The following is a 19,957-nucleotide window of genomic DNA, read 5'->3' on the forward strand; positions in this document are numbered from 1 at the left end:
ATAACTGTTGTTGAATGCCAAAACTTGTACCAAACGCCTCCCACAGCAAAGGGTGGTTCTTGGAGTGAACCATTTGTGTAGAGTTAATTTTGCATGTCTAATCTGTCAGGTGATTTTTCATGTTCACCATTCAGAAGTTAAGTTGGATCAACACATTTTTTCATCATTACCTTTTTATTTTTTAAGACCACTTTAGAGCTTTTAAACATGAATCCTTTGTTTAAAAGATCCACTGAACGAACTCTTCTCTCTCGTGATAGTTATATGACATTTTCCCATCCTGTAGCCTCGACGTATCTCAGTTTTTTTTTCAATAATTGCCCAATTTTGCTGAATATTTGTGTTCAGTTCTGTATAGTTGATCTGTTTAAGGTCCATCTTAAGCTTGCCTCCTTTGCTTTGACATCCTTTTACCTGGCAAGCCCTCGACTGAAATCCAGCTGAAGGAATTAATCAGCAACATTTCAGTGGATGGGAAAAAGCTGAATGTCATAGCTTGAATCAATATAGCAAGAGCGTAAAGTATAACACTGAAATGCTCCTATCAGTTAACTGTTCGTGCACATGGCAGTGCTGCTGCTGCTGCTGCTGCTGCTGCTGCTGCTGAAGAGGATCAATAAGAATATTTCTTGTGCCTTTAAGTCTTGGCCTCACACACACATTTGTCCAGCGTCGACACACGTCAGGTTGTGCTGTCAGCATACCGCCTCACTTATCGATCTGGTCAGCAATGCAGAGAGCAAACAGAAGAGTGACAGTACTTTGGACTGACAGATTGTGCAGAGAAAGTGGTGCAATGCAACCAAAGGCTGCAAGAGGTCAAAGGTCACTCAGAGCCAAAGCGTGTCAGAGAATATCTTGCAGAATGTGACTGTGGATTTATTTCCTTCAATGAAAAAAAACGAGCAGCTGAAGTATTTTTGAATATGTGGTAACGGAGTTCAGGTCCCGGCTGTTTGTTGCAATCGTCACTACATAACTCCCTCCCTAAAGTTACAGCAACACGACTTACAGTAAGCCCAGCAGCCACTGTTAGCTTTTAAAAGGAGTCAATACTTCTGTCTGCACTGAACATAATGGCTGCATGATCAATAATAATGACAGCAGAACTTAACTATAAAGGTCTGCAGACATGAAGAGCATCATGCTCTGACACAACTCCCCCCTCTCTCTCTCTCTCTGTCATGGTCACGCTCTAATTGAATCAGATGTTGGTACAGTTTGTTTGTTTGAGACAGAGCATGTGACCAGTCGGGTCAGGCCTGTCAGTGCTGCAGAGCTGATTGTCCAGTTAGATAGAAGGGGAGGTGCAGATGGTGCAGGAGGAGGCCGTCACCTCCCACAGCAGAGGGGATAAAAATATAGATGTACAGAAATACAGATGATGCTGGTGGAGTTGTGCAGGCCATTTTACATGTCATTATGATGATCTGCATTTGGAATTTATCTCTGATGTAAAAAGGTGCCCATGTTTGGTTTCAGAAAAATCTATATGAGTGGCTTCATTTCTTCTCATGAAGCTACTGCATGAAGGCAATTTAAAGTGAAGGCAACGCTGCCCTCTGGTGGCTAAATGTGACTATTCAGGTGCTCTTTCACCATTACTGCCAAAAAACATTTTTAGCTAAGATGGTCAGACACTTCAACTGATGACTTTAAAACCCCCCCACAAAACTAACGTAAGAGATGGCTACAAAACACACAGAAATACAAAAGAATAGGCTATTAATTGGGGCAAAAATATCTAACTCTTTTAAACTTTGTTAGCGTTAGAGTTATTTAAATTCAAAACATTAAAATACAAACCATAGTTAAACATGCAATATTTCTGTCTAAACTAACCGTATGCCTCTTTGGGGCTGCTTAAACATAAAACATTTAACTCCTTGAACCTTCTCTCTACCGTTTCACCTCACTCCCCTTTGTTTGGGAACAAATGCACTCTCCTGCCTCATGAAGGATTTATGAATTCAAACAAGTAACAAGTAAACAAATGACTACAATCAGGTGATTGTTGTTTCATCACTGCTTGAGACTGAAAAGAACAAATTACTCAAGAAGTTTGGTATTTTTTAAACCTTGGCCACATTTTTACAAATTAGGGACACGGAGGGATGTTCGACACGATAGCTACGATGGTTTTATTCAGTATAGAATATGTCATTTATCTACGCATATTAACAAAACTATTCCTGTGTACAGAACTGTTATAATTTTCTAAAAAGTATATCTCTTTTGTTGTAACACATCCAAAGCAAAGTCGTATATCATGACTCGTGGTCTGATACTGAACTGGAAACCTGAATAAATCAAGAACAACAAGGCTTCTCTAACTTAACACAAGTATTTATTGCTTCTGTCAACACCAACAGTCGCTTAACTAAAACGGCTCTAATATTTAAGCAAGGTTTAAAAAGCTAGTTTGGCTAGTAGAGTTAAAGTTAGTGAAAACTGGAGCTTTTTGTAAATGCAGGAGTCATAAGGAGAGACATTCTTGGATTCATGGAAAATAAAATGTCATAATTATATAATTATACAATTATTGTAATTTTAATATTAAACATATAAAATCATAACAAACAGTATATCATACAATATGGTTATATCTATGTAGCACCTCGTGTGCATTAAGATTAACCCACTCTGCGGTTCACATAGCAAAAACTTTTAATTGGAACCATGTTCACTCTGTTTATTACATCAACACATAGACTGTATATGTACACTACAAAAATATACAGCAGAAATTATGAAGACAGGGTTTAAAATTATTACTGTACATTTACTAAAACCAGTATCTTTTTTTCTAAATCTAACCGTATATTTTTTGTGCCTTTTCCCAGCAAAAACTGCAATATGGACTGTGTGGCTGCTTAAACCAAAGCCATTGCTCAGGTGTGCAGTGTGTCACTTTTCATCCTTTCAAAATAAAAGTTTCCATTATCAAAAAAGAAAATAAAGTATAATAGGTTTTAAAACGCAAAACAAAGCGTCACAAATAACAGTTTTATGCGGCAATCTCCTCTCCAGAGTTAAAAACAAATGGGTTACTTACATTAACTAACTGTTTCCCTTGTTTCTCCTATATCACAGTTTCAACAGATGGTTGGCGCCTCCTTCCCAGAACCCTGGATAAAATACCTCAACAAAGCCAGCAGGTCTTAAAACTACATTTGGTGAAGTTATATTTTCTTCATGAATTGTAATATACAGATGCTTCCTGTCTTACATGAACAAACATGCACATTAAATGCCATACCCCTGTTCAAGGAAGTAAATTATAACAAAAATAGAACCAGTGTGACTGTTTTGTTAATAAAATCCAAAGACAGACACGTTTAAGTTTATTTCAGCACTTTTTAATAATTACTCAGAGAGGCACAAATACAATTTACAGGGCTACCTTCCTCTACATGTGCGCCCACAAGTGACTTCCTGCTCCAGCCCATGAGGCCTCCACAGCTGAGCGGGACAACAGCAGAAACACCTCACACAGCACAGCTTCACCTTCAAACAGTATGCACAAAGACACACACATGCATTCACACACATGCACACAATTCTGCTGGTCCTCTCACATAGCAGAGGCCTTTTTCCTCCCACGAATCTACATGTAACATCAATTCTGAAAGAGAGATGTGTTTGAACAAGCTTTTATTTCTTCCGCCGAGCCTCAGTGACTCCTTGAGGTAGATAACTTTCTCCAGTCACTCAAACATTAGAAATGTTCAACACACACTGATGACATCCTGTTTTTTCTTTTATTCAGCATCTTTTCTTTTGAGTTTCATGAATTCAATGTTTTCTTTATGGACAGCTAACGCTACTCAGCTCAGTAACCAAATTAAAAACAAAAAGTAACTCTTTAATAATTTATCACAACAATTTTCAATGTTTCAAACTTTGTAAAACTAATTTGAAATTTATTTATACAGAATTCTGTTTTAACTTTGATGGCTAAAATACAAAACTTAATAACGAAACTGAAATAGTTTGAACTTCATATATTGACAGAGTTATTTAAACTGTTTATTTGTACCCTGGTTGCCTCGCTCACGTCTCTCCTTCCAGGGTGCTGCAGTATCCTGAGGGGTGTTCAGTCCTGTGTGTTGGTGCACGATGTGTTTCTGATGGGTCGGAACAAAAACACAAAAACCGGACAGGTGCTGCCGCCTTTCCACACATACCGCCTCGCTTTGCCTCCTTGCATACAAATCACACTGACAATTAACACTTAAAGTAACAGAAGATCAATTATAATGTAACAAACACTACATAGACCATAACTAGAGTTACACAGGCATACATCAACAACTGAACAAAAACACAACAAAACACAGATGTTGCATAACTGACGGTCAGAAGTTCTCACTCCTCTGCGAAGACGTGCAGGGAAATATGACTTTCTGCTTTACAAAATACTGCACAGCTAATCGTTAAAAGAAACTGTGGAGGTACACATGGAAAGGGGAGGCTTCCTTCTTTCCCCTGACACCTAAGTCACTCTTCTTGCTCCTTTTAGACCAATAGAAGGTTTGAAATGCCCGAGATATTGCACTATTTTCTTTAATTATTCATAAGCAGAATTGAAAATGATTCAGACTGGGATGAGGAGCTCCATCATTTAGAAGAAGTTAATTGTGCTTCTTATTTATGGGACAGATTGTCATTGTAAAAGCAGAAGCTTGAAGATGCATTTTTAATACTTCCACAGTTTCTTTCGTTTTGGCACTTTTTCTCCTACACGTTACTCAGTCTGGGACTCAAAGCCTAAAGATTTATGTCTGCTAAAATATTATAAAAGCAACATTGAAACATGAGTATTAAATAATATGGGATTACTTGCTGTCTGCACCATTTTTTCACGAGCTCGTGTATCTGAACAATATAGTGGTGGATCGACCAGAAGAAGCCGTCACAGAACCGGTATACAATGGATTAAGTGCTGAAAGATCGGTAGTGCAAAGTCAACAGTGCTGCAACTACATCCATAAGGGAAGAATTACACTAATTTATGTGTCAATTTGTGCTTTACAGAGTTTGTTAAATGCCAACAGTTCTGAAGGCAATGTGAGAAACCAATTAGCCGATCTACCTTTAATGAAGCTACCGCACTGTTTCACAGCGATTTAAAAAATCTATCCCCGCTGAGCACTACTTTACACCCCATAAATATGTTTGTTTACATGTGCATTCTGTAAAGCTTACAATATTAACTATGGCTATTTTCCCTATTAAAACAATCGAGTTCTCTGACACGGGAAATGTAGACCGACGGTAAAAGTATCAGTACCCGATATCTGAAATGTTCCCACCAATATAGAGGAAGTTTATCCAACATCTGATGCCTGCTCAACATCCTCCCTGCTGGTCCTTTACTACATCATGGACAAGGCAAACAACCACAGAACGCTACAACTACAGAAGCTGCTTTATGGAGGATGTTTACTGACAACCTAACCAGGATGTTTAAGCAGCTTCTGACTGTTGTCCTTTCTCTATGTCAGACTGTTTCCAGTTTCTTAAAAGTTTTAAATGAAATCATTCAGTACAAACGGTGATCCAGAACACCGAGATCCCCAAACTGTATGTAAAAATTCAGCATGTGCTGTCACAGTAACTTGTCGTAACTTGTTTTTCTCAGGTCCAGACTCGAGTACATCGGACAGCATGAAAGACTACGAGGTTCATAGCAACAGCACACATTCACTTCTTTGCTTATCTTTACACAGTGAGCGTCAGTAACTTGACAACATCGACACACGAGGGAAAAATATGAAATGTAACAGAACAGAACGTTTTTAAATGAACAATATAAAGTGTCTCTATGCTCTATCTTCCATGTGCAGGGGTACGGTGGCCCAGCGTGGACACACTGTGCTCGCACTCTCAGCCAGTCAAATCTTTCAACGCTAACTGTTTCCTTCATCCTGAGGTCCTTCAGACAATCTGTCAATCACAAGTGGTCCCGCCTTCCAACAATCCCTGCCCTTCATAAAAAAACCAAATCAGGCTTCTTTCCAGAAAAAATGCCCGGTGACCAGAATCCACGGCAACAGCCCATGAGTGCAGGGGGGGGCGTGAGAGTTTTTTTTGTTTAAGAGTAGATGGTGATGACTTCACGCCCACCGCCACGCACCAGGAGGACCCGGTTCAGACCCTCGAGGAGAACCTCCAGGAACTCCATGTCTGGGGAGGCAGCAGTCAAGGTAGAAAACATACTCAGACAAACACAAAGCAGTACAGCACAACATCATTCTGTAGCATCCTAACTGGTGCTGAGGAGATGGTGTACAGCATTTTTTTTTAATTTTCCACAGTACACTTCTGTTTGATGCTGCTGGAGACGATGTTATGAGAGTGGGAAAAGTAAGGCTATCACAAGAAACACAATATTGCAATACTGTGCTGCAAACCAACTAAATGGGACGACAAACGACCACAATCAGTACTTTCACTTTGTCCTTTTCTTCCTCAGGCTCGCCCTTTGTGTTTCCACTTCAATGTGTGTGTTATAATGAATGTTTAATAAATTCATAATAAAAATAAGAGGTTGGAGTGTCATTTTCCTCTCTAGGGCAGCTTCAGACTGCACACGTGAGCAGAGTGTAATTGGTGGCTTTAGACTGCCATCTTAACAGCTTCCATGCGTGAAGTCTGAAGCCACCTAGAGGATGTTTTTCCAGGGCCGTTGTTTGGAAGATAAAGTCACTCACAAGGCTGATTTCCGCTGAAAAAATAAACGTAGTCTTAAGTCTTCCCTCAGCTATAAGTACATTATAAAAAATAAATAAATAACTTCTGGTGCGATCTCTATCTCTGTCTGTCTCTCTGCCCATACGGTTTTCACCTGTACATTAATTAAGGTCCCTTTTCCAATGTCAATAAAAGCGAACATATTTAAACTGGCCTTTGTTAAGGTAAAATTCAAGTAGAAAGACAGGATTGGCAGGAACAGCTCAGTAGAATCCGCAGTTCGGGTACTGAACTGCAATCGAATGAAACGGGAAAGCCAACAAGTTCAGCAAGGCAGCAAAATCAGTGCCAGAAAGCTCCCTGAGAAACAGATCAATAGATTGAATTGTAAGGCTCACCTAACTACTTATCACCTAGCTATCGAAGCACAACTACCCTCCTCTGTAGGTGTATCTCTACCTGCAACCCCTTCCACATTACATACTGTTTAAACGTTGTAAATATGGCTTGAAGCTGCTTTAAGGATACAGTTTTCGTCTCCTCCTTTGTTCCTGGGGGGTCCAGGCATGTTGAGCAGAACCAGGTGAGCTCCCTGCGACTTGTTCACCACCACCTCGTTCAGCTTGACAGCTGTGTGCATCCGACGGACATTTGACTGGTTCCTGGTTGGACAGGAAGGTCAAAGTGAGAACGGACAGCCCTGAAGAAAACTATCAACCAGACTTAACTAAACTAAAGCCTAAATGTCATTACTGATTAAACAAGGACTAGTCATGCAATGAGCTTGTTTCTAGGACTTCTGTACTAACCTTACATAACAGGATGTTTTTCTGAATTGTTTCAAAGTTTATAGTCACTACTAACTTTAGCAAAAAAGCCTGAACCAGTATAACACAATCATTTACATCTGTATCTGTATGTTAACACAAATGATAAAACAAGCAGACTTAAGGGACTGAAGCAAACAATTGCAAATAAAGAGGCAGCATTTAAAGACCATGAGGACGTGCAGCATCACACCCTGAAATCCAACATGATGCAGTTTCATTATTGTTTAATTTGACATCGCCATCTGTACATGCTTTCTTCCGAACTAGTTAATCCCGTTTACTTATATTATAATTATTTATTATAACAGTAGGATGTTCCATCTACTACTTCTTTAAATGTTGCCTCTTTATCATTCACATCGTTAGATCACAAAGCAAGAAGCATGAGATGTCAACTGCCAGAAAGCAAATTACATGATGGATAAAAACAAGCGCATTCCACAAAATTCTGCTTTCCATTCGTCTGAATGTGAAAAAACACTTTTTTTAAAAAATGTTAAGACCTAATAAACATGTTTTTTATAAATGCCAATCTTTTAAAAAGTCAATTGGAAAGCAGATTTGCTCAGGCATACATCAACGACATCGATATTCCATGCAAATATAACCAAAAGAAAAAGCTTTCTGATGCTCAAACAGGAAGTCCATGCATATTAAGACATACAAACGAGGACATGCACACACACAGAGGTACGAGCACACGAGCTGGAGGACACTGAACAAAGCTACGGCCACCACAGCAGCTGAACACACATATGGCCTAGGGCAAAGAGAATGCGACTTACAGACTCTCCCACTCTCTAGAAGGAGGAAAATGGGACAGAACAACAGAAACAGGCTTAGATGCTTCCTACATCAGCTCTCCAGCTCACTCCACCACACAGCATGCTTCCAACTGTCCCAAACGGCTCGTCGTGACTCCCAAAGTGGAGCCGTTTGATGTGAGGCTTCGCCAAAAGGTAGCCCCCATTTCTTCCTGTTTACGATGACGTATTTAAATAGCACACTTTATAGGCCAATCAGTCGGACTGGGACACACCTGATGAACTCATAGTGTGGACAGTATTGGATGAAAAAGTGTTAGTCTACACAGCAAAATGGTGTGCATGTGGTCTGCGTGGTCTGGCCATGCACTAAGACTGAAATGGCTGGAATGCGCACACACCAAATGCAGCCTGAATGCTCACACCATGCACATAGTTGTCCCATTTCACCCTGCCAGCCTCCTGACATCTACCACCACTACATCTAAACATGCTGTCCTCCTGCACTGAGGCTTTGGCACCATCCTGAAGTATTTATAGTTACTTTATGTGCTGTGCTTTAATCTTCAGATGCTTCTAACACTAATTCATGTATTTTGGAAACACAAATTCAAAATGGTGCAAACGTCTCTCTCACGGCACATGCAACAACATCATGTTTTGTACCACCATCGTCATAGTATCTTTCTGTGGAGTATACAGTACACTTCATATTCCTCTAATTTTGTTGAAATAAGAGAGGAATTCTGCTACTTTTAAACTGGGCCCTATTTATTTATTATTTCTTTATATATTTTGGGGTCTAAATTACTTACAGGTACAAAGCGTTTTGGAATTTCTCCAGTAGATTGCTTTAGCCAACAACTGTGAAACAGGCTGTAATGGCTGCAACTTAATCCGTTGGAGCAAATGCGCCCAATTAAAGTAAGTCCACTAAAGGTGCTTGTTTTTGCTGCTGCAAGTTCGTATTGTTATTTTAAGTGTCTGAGAGCATTACAGAAAGCAGTCCCTCCAGGAAGTTGCAAAGTTGGCTTCCTGCAAATTCATGCAAATTCAACCAATTGCCGCAACTTTTTCTGCAAATTTCCTCTTATTTCCCCTCGCATGAGAAGTCCAAACTTCTTTGATTTTGTTGTAAAACATCTGAGGGCATCACTGTTTTAAATAGTCATTGTACTGTGAGATAGTAACTGTGTTCTCTTATTGTTTTATTGCCGCTGCAGCCAAAATAACCGAGTACGTGTAGTGAGAAATGAGCATTTCATGGCTATTGACTCTCAATTTGTACACATCTAATTTGGAGTCCTGACGCTGAAGGGACTGGAAGTAACGTCAGAAGACACAGGTTTGGTGTTCCCATCACTGCCAATTGGAGCCGAGGCAATAATTACCCGGGTCTACGGCAGAGTCATTTGACCTGGGTCAACTTTTAGTGGGCATACTTTGATTGGGTGCATTATTCCCAAAAGATTACGTTTCATTCATAGCTGCCCGTCTTGCGGTTGCCGCCTTAAGCAATCTGAAGTGGCAATTTGAAAACTCTTTGTACCTATTAATCATTTAGACTCCAATCTATGTAAAAAATAGCGGCAATATTTAAAAATACCAGAATTAGACTAAAAGTTACAGAGCAAAACTTTCATTTTTCCTTCCTTTTATCTCTTCAGCTACGACTGTACAGAGGCTGTTTTTATGGTGGTGTTCAGTCGAATGTGTACTTACGGTTTCATGTTAAACAAGTCCCGCACAGCCACGTTGGCGTTGCACTCGCGGTTACGATTGCGCTCCGTGAAGAGCTTGTCCTTGGTCCAGGTCATGTGAACTCGCTCGGGTCCAGCGTCGGCCTTGTCGTTTATCGCAGCGTGAGATGCTGTGTTTCTGTCATGGATGAGCTGGGCCTGAAGTGAAGGGGGAAGGAGAAGATAGAACAAAATTAACTATATGGATGAAAAGCTGTTAAGATGATGGGGATGTTAAGGAGTGAAGGATGCATGACAGGATGACAAGGAAGAAATGAAGAGTCGAAGATAATGCCGAGAAGATAAAAGAGAGGCGTTCATGGAAACAGATGGAACATTGTAGAAGGTGGATGGTGGTGAGTAAGGAATAAAAAAGAGAGCTGATGAAAGGGTGCAAGAGTGTGAGAAATAAAACATGATGGATAATATAAAACCAAGACAAAGGAAGAACTACTTCAACCACACACATATACTATATAAGAACAAATATACTGCACATCGGGCATCACAAGACGATGTTTCCGGGTTCAAACACAACATTTGTCTGACTCTCAAGAACAGAGCAGCGGTGGGTTTGATGCACAAGTGTCCAAATGGATTTCAAAGCTATTCTGCATGCTCAACTTAAACAAACATAAAGCAGTCCTATAAGCGTATAATACAGGGGTAGTGCAGGCATTAATAAAGAACAGCATAGCACAGCAGAGTGGGATTAAACATTATTGAATAATATAATAACAATGACGTAGTTTTGTTGCATAACAAGACCTCTGCTGACTTCTGGTCCTGTGTGTGTTACAGACACGAATGTCAACAGTTATATAACCACAGCCTACGACCAAGGGTGACAACTATGGGTTTATTATCATCGTCGTCGTCATAGATATGAACAATGTTCTTAATAGTGTTTCTTGGTACCATAGACTGTATAAAAAGATGGACGACATGACGGACATTAAAAGCGAAGCCAAAACCTCTCTAGTGCCCCCTGCTGACTGGCTGCACTATAGGTCATAAAGCCCACCTCCTCCATGTTAACAGATGGGACATGAGTCAAACTATAAAATCAAAATACACGTCAAATACATTTTTCTCACACATGGCTTCATGTCATTATAGTAAGTTCTTATCATGCTGATTTAAGTATATTTGATGCTGTCAAAAGGATGATTGACAGCTCTGTCGAACAAATCCGGCTCCTGCAGCTGATCAGTTCGAATTAGCAGAGTAGAGGACGAACGGCGAGAGGAGACGTAACTAAAACAATCACTACAGTCATTAAAGTTTCCATATCTGTGAACTCATAATGTATCCTAAAAAAGCAGCAGGCTAACTTCGTAACATATTCAGAGCTTCCTGATTAAATTATTACATACTGAATATCTTTATTGACCTTTAATACATGCTGTTTGTGCAGTATGAACACTGGTTACAGGTATGAGTGGCAGGAGGTTGGGAGATAATAACATGGAGATGACCGGGGAAGTGACTCTGGTAACTAAAATAAATAAAAAGAGGACAGTATTGTCAGTTCAGAATAGTGAGAATAAACCCCTCCTGGGTAAAAACGTACTTGTAAATCATTCCTGAAGTCTTTAGCAGTTTTATAAGACTGTTAAACTGTAGTTACCTCGATCAAACAAGCGGCTCTGTACAGAAGCTTAACGTCTTTGTAGCTGTACTTTGTGCGCTGACTCTCTATTAGCATGCTAACATTAGCATGCAGCTCAAAGAACAACTGAGCTTCAGGAGAGTAATTTTTTCTCTATGCAGACGACAAACATCTCTTTCATGTTTCTGAGACAATACTGTGAACTCTTTTCACTCGCATGTTTTTGGGAGGTGAGGAATAACTGGGATCATGGAGGTAATGGGGAGTCGGGCAGCAGTTTCAGGGTGCGGCTGGCTGGTATTCACAAAGCAGCTCTCAATGACAGTTAGTAGCACTACTGTTAGGCCAGTCTGGACTTGTGGTTTACTTTTCAGATGTACAAGATAGATGCTATCGGAGATCATGAACCAGCTTCTCTCTCTTGGCTGTTTATAAGCTTGTTTTTCCCAAAAGGTCTAATGGCACCTTTCAGACTCAAAGGTTTAATAGCTGGCTGTTTTCCTGGGGTAAATTGACTTCACACTGGTGCATTTTATGTGGACAAACTGGTCCTGGCTAGCTAGGTTAGCTATGGAGCAGCTTCAACTCTGATGTAACATCTAAGTCACGGAGCTCGTACTCGTAAACAGTATGAACAACTTGATCTTTTCCTACATGATGATTAAATACAGCTCATTCTTGATAATCACTCCTACTCTCAGTGTGTAGCTTCATCTCTCATTTCAAAGGTCGGTCTTTATATAATTATAACTACAAACCAGCTAAGCTTCATGCAAACAGAAAGGATCTATTTATGACATCTGGGAGTCCAAATATTACACCATGATGTAATAAGTCCCTCAATCTGCAGCCAAAGATCCAGCTTTGTGAAGACGGGCCTGTGAGTCTAACATTGAGGGACTAGTGGTTCGACGTAATTGGCTACCTCATCCTCCTGAGTGTCCTCCATCTGTGAGGACTGCCGGCTGAGGTCGGTGCTCTGGGCAGCGTCCTGGTTCTTCCTCCGGATCGAGCTACGCGATTCGTCAGTGATACTCTGAATCTGAACGGTGTTGGTGGCCCAGAGAGGCGATGGTAGATGAACAGGGAAAGGGGCCAATTGTCATTTAATGCAGAGTGTTTGAGTTTAATTTTGGAGTCTGTTATTTACGGAAACAACCAAAATAACTCCTTTGACATTCTGCATAATCTAACCATTGTGATATTGAAGCTACTAAGGGATGTGTTGTGATGAAACCCTAACACACTCACAGGGAGCAAAATGCAAACATCATTCAATAACAATAAAAGCCATCTTCTTGAAGATGTTTCTGAGCTAATCGTGTTAGCATCTAATCTAAGACACACAATGAGAAACTGTGTTCTCCTGTGTTAGAATGCATCTACCGAGACGAAGTGACTCTGAGTGCAGCGTTGTGTCCAGGTAGATGACAGGTACGTTACCTCTCTCTCCCTCTCAGTCCTGGAAAGCTGCATCTGTTTCAGCATCTGAGACCTCTGCTCCATCACAAGCGTCTTCTCATAGGTGAAGGCTGAGATGTCATTGTCATGCTGCACAGAAGAGGGCAAAAACACAGTATAACAATCAGTATAGTTTGGAGTGACTGGATATTGCCTAATGGAAAACCTCAGCCAATTCTCAACAGCTCTCCAATTTGCAAAACTGCAGCCTCCACAGCAAGTTTTAGTCTTACCTCCGGTTCTTGGTAAACCTCAACACATAAAGCCTGATTCAATGCAGTGATGCATTACTACCATTACAGGATGTAATGCATCGAACAAAGCCTCACCATCTCCACCACTTCCACTTCTGCATCCAGCCGAAGGTGGTAAAGGAACATCTGGAGATCTTTCTTCATTTGAATGCTGTTGTCATCCATCTGGGCCACAGTGAAGATACGCATCTTGCACTTTCTCCACACCTGCAGGCGGGACGGGGTAAGTTATTACAGAACGAGGCAGAAAGGGAAAACATGACAGACTGTCAGTCAGGGATAGAGACATAGTTAAGTGAAAAAAAGCATCCAATCAAAGTTATGATACTTTGTGGCTTGGGTGTTTAAATGGCAAGTTCAGATCTATTACAATATAGGCACCGTGTCCACATAGCGCCTTTTGTCTGAGCGCCATTGTCTTCTTTCAGTTGTTCCCAATAAGGACAAAGCGTATGCGGCCGCCTAGAGAAAAAGTCTTTTTTCCGAGCACTCGGCCTTTTTTGTGCAGCCGCTCCGAGCGCTTCTAGTTGAAAGGCTCTGTACTTTTCAGAAATATGCTGGTGTTGTCGCTTGCTTTTTTCAGGCAACCAGTCAGATAGGGCGCCGCTCGTCACCCTGGTTACCACCAAACATGGAGGAGCAAAATGTTTTGGCCGTTTCTGTCTACCCGGAGCGATGATATGACAAACAAACAGTATCACAATAGAGACCGAAAAGCCCATTTGTGAGAGCAGATCGGCCGGACATTAAATGTTGTTGGTAAGTGTTGTGCTTTTATCGCCCTACGCGTTCTTAGGTTGTTGTTAGTTGTGTAGTAAGTTGAACTTATTGTTGTCACAGAAACAAAACCTGCCTGCAGTGCTTTTTTCTCTCACTGCACAACGATTCATCCCAGCGCTCCCCAGTGCCCTGCCAGAAAAAGGCGCTATGTGGACACGGGGCCTTATGTGACACACAGTAGCACACACACACTAACTGATCTAGGCAGCAGTAGAAAAGCAAGTCTTTTGTGAGGTAAAATGACTGTTTTTGTCAGAGGAGTCTGTTAGCTTTAAATAGATTTAAGTAACGGCTGATACTGGCTGGACAAAAAAGCATCTAATTCTTAAAAAAAAAGGTAAATCCCAAAGCGACTGTGACCATCAGACACAAATCGGAGCCTGTCAGTGGCAAAAACAAGCACTTTGAGTGAAAGTACTTTGAGCGAACTCCTTTGGCCCCAGGGATTATATTGCAGCCATTACAGCCTGTGTTACTGTTGCTGGCTGAACAGAAATTTTAATCAGGTTGACACAAAATATTCAAAATATTGCCCAGGTTAAAGAAATACCAGATTTTAAGGATGTCTCAAAGATAAACCAAACTTACAACTAACACACACAAACACCAACCTTGTGCTGTCGCAGCAGGAAGGGCAGCAGCATCAGCATGCCTCCATCGTGAACCACCCACCACACGTCGATGGTGCCCTCCCCCAGGCGGTCCTGGTTAGTGGGGAAACTGTCCACGTTCTTCGCCACCAGCAAAGCGTGATGGGTTGCTGTGGTCTCCCGCACCGTCTCTGAATGGACATAGAAGAAACAGAGTGTGCATAAGGGACATTGGGTGTATGCATGGATAAGCCAGTGTGCAACTACACAGTGTAGGATGTATTAGTAATTCTTCTTATGCCTTTCTTTATGTTTATATTCATATTTATTTCATACTGTCCCCCATTCTGTACCTATGAAATTCTTCCATGACTGCGGGTCATTGGACTGCCTCCAGGTCCCGGGCCAGGCCATCAGGACTGTGTTGTGCTTCATGCCTCCCAGCCCCGCAGACTGGATGAGGTGGGAGAAACCATCTCTGAGGTTTGAAGACACCACGACATGACAGAAGCCTTTTGTTCGCTCTGCTGACATGGTAGACTTAATGTTCTGGACAGAAAAGGAAAAAAAAACAGCAAACATTAAGCATGAAGGAGGAAGGAAAGTATTTGTGATTCCCTGTTTGATTCCCATAATAGTGAGCCGAACCCCTCCCTCAAATTTACATCCAGCACTCTCATTATCATCCATCCAGGACAATTCTTACTGATGGGTCTGAACAATGCCCATGAATACAGCAGTCTGTGTAAGCTGGAATTTATTTTCTGCACTCGATTGATTCTGCAGAAAGAGTAATCCGATGATTAAAAATGCTTTTGAGGACACAGTCAGATCAGGTTGCAGGAGCAATCAAATGACTTGCGCACTTTGACCAGTAGATGGCAGAGTTTATCTAACATGCTCGTCATGACTGTAAATCCTGGGATGACATAACAGATTTGCTTGGAGGTCAAGAGGTGAATTTGAAACACTGCCCAAATAGAAACAAAACATTTGGTTGATTTTGGCTTTAATGCTTCACAATGAATCGCCAGCACAACACATGAGGCAGTATGAAACACATTTATTACTTCATCAGCAACTGTGAGTGTTGAGCTGCTGGAAGCATCAACATGACTGACAACATACTTGCGCTTGCATTTGTATTTCGCATTTTTGCATATGTAAGTGTCAGCATTTCTACTTTACCTGCTCAGCCTTCTTGGCCTCTGCCTCTTTTGTGAGATAGGTTCCCTCCAAAACGTTTCCCACTATCGTCAAACCTTTCCCTGCCTTCAGCTGAGTGGTGAGGGACAGCAGACGAGGGTGTTTGACTCCTTGATCTGAGTCCAGGTTCAGGAGCACCAACACCTGAGGCCTGGGCACAACAAGAGAAAAAGAGAAAGAGGTAATAAGTCAGATATTAGTCTCTGCAGGGTACAGGAGACGTGGATGGATCCTTATATCTCAAGTCAACCTGGCCCCTGCTCCTTATATATTTTGGGGTTTAAATGATAAATAGGTACAAAAAGTTGTGGAATTGCTTCAGTAGATTTTTTCACCCAACAGCTACAAAACAGGCTGTATGGCTGCATTATAATCTCTGCGACCAATCAAAACACATTGACTAAAAGTGCTTGTTTTTGCCACTGGCTCAGATTGTTATTCTTAGTTCAGTCAGACAACTCATGTTTGTAATAGTTTGAAATGTTTATTGCTCCGACCTCATAACTCCCTGCAGATTTATTTTATATGCAGAAACTTGAAGAGTGATGAGATATTATTTTAAACCCCCCTAGCCGGAGCCTGCAGGTGGATACTGGGGTGGTGGTCAGGCTGAAAGTATGAGTGCAGTACTAGTGCAGGGCAGCAGTGGCAATGACACAGCAGAGGGTGAGACTGGAAATCTTGCAGATTAGACCGCCAAACTGGGAGGAAGTGTCTGTCAGGTGATTTAGGAGAATGATGAATATCAAGTGTGAAACCAGGGCAGCTTGAGTTGCCTGCCTGAACTAACTTGCAGGCGTCGCTCCATAAGTGTCTGACAACGTTATAGAAAATATGAAGACAGAGACAGACAGAGATAAACCTTTTTGTGAAAGTAAGATCCAATTTAACCACAAGCAGCCATTTCAGTGCTCTCTCCAAAGCTACCAAACTCTATTGACAAAAACATTAATTTTGCCTTGCAGAACACAGGACTTGCTGTCTACCACTGCCTCAACCTGTCCATTTGTTTATGTTAGGTCTAAGAGCAATTTTTTGTGCTGCCTATTTTCTGTACAAAACCAATGCAGTTCAGCAACCTCAGCGCAAAGACGCCCTCTGCATCAGCAGTTTTTTGTCGCTGTTCTTTTGGAACACTGCTGCGCTCGTCAATGTCATTGCTCCCTCATCAATCAAAATCAAGAAGAGGTGAGACTTACGATACCTTTGTCAACAACAATGGCAGAGGAGAAGCTAATCCTTTGTTTTTTCGAGAGTAAATTTCCAAGTGTAAAGCTGCTGCTGACGCCAGGACACGATCCCTTTCTATTGTTTTTATTAATATTAGAATTTCCTAGAATAAAAGCAAATATGACGCATACAGAACAATTTAAAACGGACTTATCGAGGGAAGCGGAAGTGCTGCCAGGCAACTTTCGTAACCTAGCAACAGTAAGCGCCGGTGAGAAGCGCTCTGAAATTGAGGTCGTGGGTGCTGCCATCAGTGGACACAGGCCCTAATTATGTTGTGTTTGATAAGAGCTCAACCTTTAAATCACCAGAGTCAAATAACAATACAAACACACTAACTGGTCGAGGCAGCAGTGTGCTAGTATCTCCAATGTTTGTTCAGGTACTTTTTTGGGCAATATAATCTGGTGGCTATGAAGAGAGCAATATAACAGATGTTGCTACTATAAAAAAAACTATTTTAACCAAAATGTCTCTTTAGGGAAACCTTCTGTAATGTTGACTGACAATCTCAGCCTGTCACTGGCACAGTGACTAGTGATTACAGTGGAGCCATTACAGCTTGTTTCATGCTGCAGGGGGAAGCAATCTACTGAAGCAATTCTAAAAATGTTTGTATGTTTTGGTCATTTAGTCACTAAAATGTGTTAAAATAAGACCAAGATTTAAAAAAAGGACTTCCCCTTTAACTAGAGTTTAATAGGGACCTTACAGAGAAGGGCCAGAAAACATTAACCTTCAATAAGAACCATCTGTATAACTAGAAACATGAAATCCCCAAGAAGAGTATCCACACTGAATGTGCCAAGAAAGTTAATGAAACTTGTTTGGCTTTCGAAGAGGTAGTCCACAAGGTCAGCCAGCGCGGGCTTCTGTACAGTATGAAGGGGCTCGTCAACCTTTTCCATAAGATTAGGTGGACCACCACGAGATTAATCAAACGCAGCCTCCTTCTATTCCTGTCTGTGTTTCGTCCACCCCAGCAGTGACAGGTGGGCCTGTGTCAACTGTAACCACGTCCATATGAAACACACTCACACATGCACACAGACAATACTGTACCTCCAGTTCTTAGTGTGCGGTGGAGCCTCCTCAAGGCGAATGAGGGCGTAGCGTGCGGCATTGAGAGACAGACCACGGATGCCGTCTCCCCACTCCTTCTCTGCCCTGAAACCAACAAATGATCGACAATCAAATAAACAAGAAGCAAAACCACTGCCAGTGGATGGATCTCAAAGTTCTTACACTGATTTCACAGTATTTTGTTTTACTGTTCTTACTGTCTGTGCTTAATATGCGCTTCCTGTTAATATGATGTGATCCAAGTTACTACATCTGTGTGCAGTCTGCATTTAAAATTGTAGTTGCTGCACTTTAAGGTGTCAATATTCAAACTTTGCCTTGTAAAGAATTTCCTGCACACTGCATATAAAGCATCTCTTACCCTCTGTATTCGATGTATTTGTAGATGCAGCTAGCGATGACCATGGCCACAATAGCATAATACCAGGAGGAGATGAACATGAGAGCAAGACACAAGCTCATTCCCAGGAAGGACAGAGCCCTGCAGGAGAAAACACCACATTAACTACATACCATATATCATATATTTACATAATAACTGTTTCAGGTTTCTGCATATCCATGAAACCTGAAATGAAACCTGCTCAAAACAGACAGCTGAGAGGCTTTGAACTTAAATAAAACAATGAAATCTGATGCTAACAATAGTGCTGTCCTGAAGTAATCTCTGTGAAGGTCATCATCACACAAACCAAACTGAACAGGTGTGTGTGTGTGGTTGTGACAGGGTTCAGTGTGTCATCTCAGAAGGAGGTCCCTGATAGGTTAAATAAGCCCGACAAATTGTAAGAAATGCAGAATTTTGAGAGCATTAAATATCATTCTCTTTCCTTGAGTGAGAGAGTAAATCATTTGCAAGCAGTGTTGTAGTCGAGTATTGTAGTAGTATTGTCACATGCAGCAAATATCACACACATTTAAAACACTTTCAAGTTGTATGTTTTGCTGCTTAAACGCTTATAAACTGACAGGAACTGCATAAACTTTCTGAAACATCTGAAATAAAACTTTGAAGACAGCTCTGATGGAGCTCAGGGTTTATGAGGAGGACGCAACTATTTCACTGTATGAACCTCAACTGACTGTGTGGGACCTTTTGGATGTGTAGAAAACACATAGCTTTTAATCTGATCCTGTCTGCATGTCTAGAGATACACTGCTGTGCGTCGTGTGTGAATGCGCACCACGCCGGGGAGAAGCACTCATCGTTTCTGCTGTGGTGGGATCACTGCAGGTGTCTAATAAACTCAAAAATACCTGCAACCACCCGCTATTAACAAAAGTTTTCAAATTTGTTTCAAGACCCCCTTAGCCCAATCCACAGTGACATGACTGCCATCAACGCATCACCACGACACACCCAATGCTGCATACATATATCTACATATTTACAATGTGAGAGTAACATAGCTGTACATAAACTTCGGTTCAATTAACATCACACACCATCCAAGTATGCGGATATTGTTTTTGTGCACTTGCAGTCAAAAAATATCCAAGTAGCTTTCTAACATTTGGTGTAAAATCCCTGAAAGCAAAACGCACAACTCGTGGAGCTGGAACTGTTGCTGAACAAGACGGCAAGAGAACGTGCATGCAGCTGAACGCATGAATAACTTACAAGGAATAACTATGATTCAAAATAATGAAACAGTCCGTATCATTAAATAGGTCAGAGCCCTCCTCTCCGTCTTCCTAGTCCGAATGCAGTC

The 19,957-nt window shown here is 41.2% G+C and overlaps 1 protein-coding gene across 4 annotated transcripts in view; it reads right to left on the reverse strand.

Annotated features, from left to right (window-relative positions):
* Positions 1-3,742: 3,742 nt before the first annotated feature.
* slc12a7b (solute carrier family 12 member 7b) overlaps positions 3,743-19,957 on the reverse strand; it is a 78,035-nt gene continuing 61,820 nt past the window's right edge. For 2 of the 4 annotated variants that reach the window (XM_069666934.1, XM_069666936.1), the window contains exons 15-25: positions 18,607-18,726; positions 18,225-18,329; positions 15,915-16,083; positions 15,080-15,275; positions 14,748-14,917; positions 13,432-13,563; positions 13,085-13,192; positions 10,013-10,188; positions 8,312-8,326; positions 7,225-7,358; positions 3,743-6,189 (exon numbers count right to left, since the gene is read on the reverse strand). In XM_069666934.1, coding sequence (XP_069523035.1) covers positions 6,098-6,189; positions 7,225-7,358; positions 8,312-8,326; positions 10,013-10,188; positions 13,085-13,192; positions 13,432-13,563; positions 14,748-14,917; positions 15,080-15,275; positions 15,915-16,083; positions 18,225-18,329; positions 18,607-18,726 — 1,417 coding nt within the window. In that variant the 3' untranslated portion in view covers positions 3,743-6,097. Of the gene's footprint in view, positions 6,190-7,224; positions 7,359-8,311; positions 8,327-10,012; positions 10,189-12,566; positions 12,684-13,084; positions 13,193-13,431; positions 13,564-14,747; positions 14,918-15,079; positions 15,276-15,914; positions 16,084-18,224; positions 18,330-18,606; positions 18,727-19,957 lie in introns of all 4 variants that reach the window. The other 2 variants (XM_069666937.1, XM_069666935.1) reach the window with 2 other exon arrangements.

This window comes from Semicossyphus pulcher, unplaced genomic scaffold, assembly GCF_022749685.1.
Source record: "Semicossyphus pulcher isolate SPU_LCO1_2020_fin unplaced genomic scaffold, fSemPul1.0.p SCAF_18, whole genome shotgun sequence".
Lineage (NCBI taxonomy): Eukaryota > Metazoa > Chordata > Actinopteri > Labriformes > Labridae > Semicossyphus > Semicossyphus pulcher.